Here is a 6,726-nt window from a genome sequence, read left to right as displayed (position 1 = left end):
AGTTTTGCTTTGTTCAGACGCGCGCACACGCAAACCATGTGAATGCACACGTCTCTCTCTATTTTTATTTATTTAAATTATTATGCATTTAGCTTCAGTCCCTGAGAAACAGCCCAGATGTGTGTGTGCTCACAGGTTTACCTGATGAATCCGAGCCGCAAGCAAACATCTGTCGTGCATTTTCTGTGTGAGTTCACCTCATTGTGTCATGCGTCTGAAATGCGAATAACAAGTTGCATTTATCTTTTGCATTTCATTTTTTAAAACACACTGCCTATTTGAAGATTTAAATAAATCGAAAAAAATCTCTAAAGGACAAAATGTAGGCTAATTCATTTATTAGCTGAAGTCTAATGTTTTTGTTTCACAGGCTAATGCTAAATTAAAGCTGCCTATTTCTCTAACCGTAATTATGATACTCAGCCTATAATACATATCGTAATGCATCAAAAATGCTTTTTATTATATTTAGGGAAATTCAGTTATAGCCTAATCTAAAAATAGAATACTTGCAAATGCATAACCCATTCAACAACAACATGTGAAGCTATATCCTATTATTATATAAAATGTGTATGCCTGTATATCGTGTAAATGTGTTGATGCTTTGCCGTTTGGAATAAATCTCTGAGAGCTGGACTCAACTTATTTATTGTTTTGTAGATTTATTCTTTTTTTGAAGGGAAAATATGCACGTGTTTCATTTTTTTCCATATCACACAAAACCAAAAAACAATTGTACAATATAATTTCACGCGTATCTTTATTCTCCAATATATTCATTTTCACGATATATGATAACGATTTTGTGATATACATTCCATCTTTTAAACCACAAAAACACAACACATACGGTTTTATAACATTTCCACAGCACCCATTGGATTGCACAAAATGAACAAAAAAAAAGTCTTATCTAAGTCCCTTTATTTCGACTTGATTTCGATCCAACGACGCTATAAATAAATCTCACCGAGGGGAACAATTGTTAATTGTTTTAATTACGACATTTGATATCTGATAAACAACGCAATGCTCAGAATTCAAATTTAGTGATTTGAGTGGGTGGCTTGTTTTATATTCCCCATGATTTCTTCTGAAATGTCCGTCTATTTTTCGTTTTCCCTCTTCTTTGTCTTCATCTTCAACGACGCGTTATTTTTTCGTTATTTCAATGTCTTGTAAAAATACGAGTCTCTTTGTGTGTTTTCTGGTAGCTACACTAGAGAGCAATTCAAACGAAATTCTCACGTGTCCTCTTTTTCTTCTGACTGACCAGAATATCTGTAATACTGCATGGACATCATATACGTTCAAAATGCATAGTTTAAGTACTTCTATTCACCGTCCATTTGTTATCATCTATCTCTCCCTCTCTAATTTGGTTAAGTAAATGCAAACTGTAATAGGAAAAATAAGACTTGTCCTCAGATCGAATTCGGGAAATCCATAAATTTGTTTCACACATTAAGGTGACTCTACAAACTCTATTGTGTTTTATTGCATGACGTTGGTCCCCTGTAATTAATTTGTTTTAGTTGTTCTTAACCGTGTATTGCAGATCATTGCTTTCCTCCGCTGAATGTCACTCAGATCCACGCGTGTTTTTATGGTTATGTAAAATGATTTCGATTTGGATTCCTGTGTGGAGTCGGGCCGAATCCAATCTGAAATAAATGCTCATGTAAACCATAAACTCACTCAACAACAAAAATAAATGTTTTGCTCTGGTGTAACGCGCGTTGTTGTCCAAGGCATTGAATTGCAAATTGATTGATTTATTGTATGTTAAGGTCAGATTTGCAGACTCTTGAATGAATGAACCTGGTTAAATGTTTTGTTTTTTCCCCCTGCTTACAAATCGATTAATGGCATCTAGCATAAAAGTTTGCGTTTATACAATATATGTGTGTGTGTGTAATTGTTTTGTATATATAAATGCACACATATGCATGTATATATTTAAGAAAAAAATGATTTATATATAAAATATGTATATTTATGTATAATATAAATTATATATAAATATATATACATGCAAATATTTCTTAAATATATACATGCATGTGTGTATCTATATATACAAAATAATTATACACAGTAAACACATATTATGTAAACACTTATTTTGGATGTGATTAATCATTACCCAGCACTAATTTATATGCATCTAACTTTTATGTTAGATGCAATTAATCGCGATTAATCGATTTGACCGCATGAGTGGCTTATTGTATGTCAGATTTGCAGACACTTGAATGAATGAACCTGGGTTAAATGGGTTTTATTTTCCCTTTTTTTGGGTTGGGTTGGGGGGGGGGGATTATTGGTTTGGTTATCAATATGTGGGATGCGTTGTAACACTTAATCACCAAACTACCATTTTCGGAAACTAATCCACCAAGTTGTATTTGTACGCCTCGACGAGCCCCTCGATGGAATGAATGAACCCAGAAATACTACATATTCCCCCGATTACAAATATAGCGACGTCGAAGAACACCTGATGCCACAAGAGCTTTCTCCACAACAGCTTGAGGTGGAAAAGACTCGGGAGGAGAAAACACAAACCGGCGCCCGTCAAACTGCCCGTCAGACCCATGAGGAGCGCGAAGTGTGGCACGTAAATAGCCATTAGCATAGTGAACACGACTAGCGCGCAGCGTAGCGAAAGCCCCCACGATTTGAGCTTCCCGTCGCCTCCGTAGCAGTCCGGGAAAAACGCACGCCCTCCATCTTGGAAGAAAGACTTTTCTAGGACCTCGACGGCGGCGAAGAACGGCAACGGATACGATAGCAGCGCCTTTGACACTAAGAAGAGGTTGACGACGGCTCTGATTCCCGACGGTAAGTTATCCGTGATCACTTCTTTCGTCTCGTCAGCCCACGTCAGATAAGCCACTAGCGCGAATAAGCCTTTCAGGATGCAGGCGGCGATGTGAGTCCAGTTCATCATGCAGTGAAACTCGCTAGGCTTTTGCATGTTCCCCTCAAGCGATGGAAGGAAGATCTGCGAGGTGTAGCTGAACACGATGATGCCGATCGAGATTGGGAACTTCTTGACGTCGATGTAAAACTTGACCTTGTCCCACGCCCAGTCTCGCGCCCTTGACAGACAGTATGCGATGACTAGCACGTTGATGATAAAGTGCGCGATGGTGCAGAGCAAGCTGAATTTAGACACGGCTTTGAGGTTCTTGAGGAAAGCGCAAGGCAGAAGAGCGGCGGTCGCGATTATCGCCCAGGATCTCTGGGAAACGGGAAGCGTGGGAAAGCTGTTGTACATCAGGTTTCCGCTCACGACCACGTACAGAATGCAGGTCATCACGAGCTCGATGATTTGGGCTACGTTGACGATGTGGCCTCCTAGCGAGGGGAAGCGTGGCGCGCAGCAAGCGTTGGCAATATCCACATACGAGTCTCTCACTCGTACCAACTGGCCGTCTTCGTTTTCTTCGTACAGGCAAGAGATGAGGATTTTCCCCGTGTAGCAACACACGACCGCGGCGAATATAATGAGGAAGAGTCCGAGATATCCGCCGTGGAGAATGGCGTAGGGTAACCCGAGAACAAACATGCCCTGGGGAAATAAACATAGCAAGGGTTTTATATTCACATCATTCACAGTGTAATATTCACCCTGCCTCTATTCTATTCGATCTATCAACATAAAATTATACCCATATTGGGCGTAGTTATTTTGGTGCGTGACGTTCTTTATTGTAAATCCCAAGAATGGATCTTTTAGATGCTGTTTTCAGTGGATGGATGAACAAAACTTCACCAAACATTATCTGTAGCTCCTGCCATCCGATAATCACAATAAGCTTTGATACACGATATATCGGCCGATATATGTTCAGTTTTAATGTTATCGTTATCGGCCTGATTAGAAAATTTGAATTTGAATTCGATAAATAGTGGATAATTTCCTTCAGCTGAGACACTTCAGATGCAACACGATGGTTTTAAATAGCTTGAAATATGATTGGAATCACTTCAAAAAAGGAAAATACTGTGAAGTGCAACACAAGTCTGTCATATCGGCTACATAAAATCATAATGAGAACATTATAATTGTGTTTGGGTCATGGTTTTTAATGGTGAGACTTTTGTTTTTGTAATCAGGCTCTCAAAAATTATATAAAAATTTGGATTTAGATTTATCAGCCGATATATCGGTTTCAACTAAAGAATTATCGGTATCGGCCAAATTTTTTACATTGGTGCATCCCTATTCCATTCGATTCTATTCACAGTTCAACAGCCTATGTGATGCGTAAAATTGGCCTCAGTGTTTTCAGTGCGTGACGATCTTTATTGTATCCTTGAGTTAAAGTCAAGGATTTTGCAGGTTGAGGGAATGCGCCATCATCAGCTTCCCGATTTACTGCAGGTGTTGGGAATGAGCATCGAGAATGCAGATGAATTCAGCCCTGACATTCCCATTTGCTGTGAGCAAAGTCACGCTCACCTCATTGTGTCGTCATCAGGATGAATCAAATAGGCAGGGAGTCACGTCACGCATGCCAGTTTTGATATAACTGCGCATGATTAAATGTGTGCGGTTGAGGTTTTCAAACGCATTTTAAGTTCTTTTTAAGCATCGTCGTGTGGAATAAATAATTTTGAATATGCATGTATTTTGATTAAGATGCATGCTCTCCATTTTACGCACGTCATAAAACCCCCACAAAAAAACAGAATAACTCATGCAAACCCCACTAATCTCCGTCTGCGCCCAGTATAGAAATGCAAGTCGAGCTGAATGCTGTTTAATAAAGCTATATACCAATGACACGACATCAGCTCAAGAAAAACCTACGTCATTGCCTCAGAAGCGACTAATCATTTTTGCATAAATATTTTGCATCCTTAAAATGTCCATATTGATTGATAGGAAAACTTTGAAATGTCAATTTTGATATGCATCGTAATGCGTCCTTACCTGGATCGCGTTGGTCACGTTCCATCCCGCTTCCCAAACAGTGATTTTGGGCTTGTCCAGGCCGGCTAGTTCCGAGCAGAGTCCTCCGTCTTTGGACGCCGAGGGCGTTGGACCCGTTCCGTCCCTCTGGTAATGACTGTCCCCGTCGAGCGTTCCCTCGCCTGCGATCTCCCCACCGCCAATCTCATCGTTTTTAAGGATGTCCATTTGAAGCCCCTGCCTGTGATCATAGTCCAGATCATCGCATGCAGCGAAACCCAAACCCTCTTCATCGGTGGCGGCCTGGAAACCCAGTTTGGCGAACATCCCACTCACCTTCGCCTGAGACTTATTGGTGACCGTGGTGGCCGCGTTGGAGAGCTTATTAGAGATCTTGCTTCTAATTAACGTGGCCATGGTTGCTCTCTTAAATGAAACTGATGTTGAAATACTCTTTTTTTGTAATTCTTTACTCTAGATATATCGAGTTAAGAGTGCGACCGGAGTTCTTTGTCTGCGCATCCACGGAGCGAGAAGAGAACGGACTCTCGGAGTGACGCGTATTCGTTATCTCCAGTTCTGACTGAAATCACGCCTGGGGTTTTTGCTAATTCCGTGTTTCATGTCACTTTCAGACGTAAATGATGCATCCTGCACACCTTCTCCTCTCTCTCGCGCTCTCTCTCTCTCTCTCTTGCTTTTTCTCTGGCCGAACTCTTACGCGCGCTTCCCAAATGCGAGTGCGTAATTTCCAGTGCGTAAAAAGGAGAATGTTCGTGGTTTTGCGCGCGGGGTTTTCCGTTCTCTGTATCTTCGAGTCGTGTGTTTCAGTGGCCGTTACTGATGCCAATGCGGTACACGGGAGCTCGGGGGTGTTGAGAGAGAGGCACGTGTCACCGTCAGACTGCCAATGCTCTCCGGCTCCCAATGCGCGCATCAGCACGGGAAAAAAAAAATATCCAGGGTGAAGATTTGCTGCATTTCTAGGGGAGGTGCTTCTAGAACCCCATCCTCCTCTCCACTCTCATTATGCCCAATATACTTGGTCCCAACACCCAATGGCATCAGGGGTCTCGTAGTGTTGCATAACTTTACGCATATAAAACCCGTCTCCACACACCGGACTAGGTCTGAAATGGACACTAAAAGTATTCCTGAAATATTCTTGTTGCTTTTCCCGTCGCAGCTCGAATTCTCCAGTTTTTTTTATTGCTTCAGATGAAGGTCAGAAATCAGTTTGAACTCATTTTCAGCAAGAGGAGACATTGGTGCTGGAATACTCTTTTGAACGGATTTAAAACCTTCTTTCAGTCGAAAAGGGAATGAACAAGAAATGCATCGCAGATTTGACTGAGTTAGACTTGTAGTTGACTAAATACTAAGTTATCTCGAGTGTTTTTATTTGTTAAAAAAGTAGCATGGATATTTCTCATGGATTATTGCGCTGTTCCAGTTATTTAGTTAATCTGCATCATCTTCTCGGGACACTTTTTAAAGCGAATGAAGATGCTTTTTTTAACCTTTTTGATTGAAAAGGTGTTAAGCAACAGAAAAAAAAGTTTGCTTTTTATCCTCGTCATAATATGCAGCTGTACTTTATGAAAGCGTGTTTCTGTGGATTCCAACACGAGGACTCTTTATAAACCCCGTTTAGGCCTGTGAACACAATACAGTCGTGCTCGTTTGGATCGAATTATTCACTAAAAAATATCGTGAAACAAAATATTCCGTTGTTTAAATTATACACGATATTAATATTTTCTGTAGGCTATTCATATTCTCGATAGAACTGAATTCAC

General features: G+C 40.5%; 1 protein-coding gene across 1 annotated transcript; it reads right to left on the bottom strand.

The window, feature by feature from the left end:
* Positions 1 to 2,155: 2,155 nt before the first annotated feature.
* Positions 2,156 to 5,879, bottom strand: slc32a1 (solute carrier family 32 member 1). The gene is made up of 2 exons (XM_056240293.1): positions 4,949 to 5,879; positions 2,156 to 3,580 (listed from the first exon to the last, which is right to left on the bottom strand). The coding sequence occupies exons 1-2, from the start codon at positions 5,342 to 5,344 to the stop codon at positions 2,393 to 2,395; spliced, it is 1,584 nt and encodes a 527-aa protein (XP_056096268.1). The 5' UTR covers positions 5,345 to 5,879; the 3' UTR covers positions 2,156 to 2,392.
* Between the last annotated feature and the right edge of the window lie 847 nt (positions 5,880 to 6,726).

This window comes from Rhinichthys klamathensis, unplaced genomic scaffold (assembly GCF_029890125.1).
Source record: "Rhinichthys klamathensis goyatoka isolate OS25496 unplaced genomic scaffold, OSU_Roscu_1.1 h1tg000586l_1, whole genome shotgun sequence".
Lineage (NCBI taxonomy): Eukaryota > Metazoa > Chordata > Actinopteri > Cypriniformes > Leuciscidae > Rhinichthys > Rhinichthys klamathensis.
Note: the sequence above shows the minus strand (reverse complement) of the source record. Positions and strands in the feature narration are given on the sequence as shown.

Excerpts from the sequence above, each read along its gene's own strand:
- slc32a1 (XM_056240293.1), bottom strand. The coding sequence starts at position 5,344 with ATGGCCACGTTAATTAGAAGCAAGATCTCTAATAAGCTCTCCAACGCG. Across the intron at positions 3,581-4,948 it reads ACGTGACCAACGCGATCCAG|GGCATGTTTGTTCTCGGGTT; the intron begins GTAAGGACGCAT and ends TTATTTCCCCAG.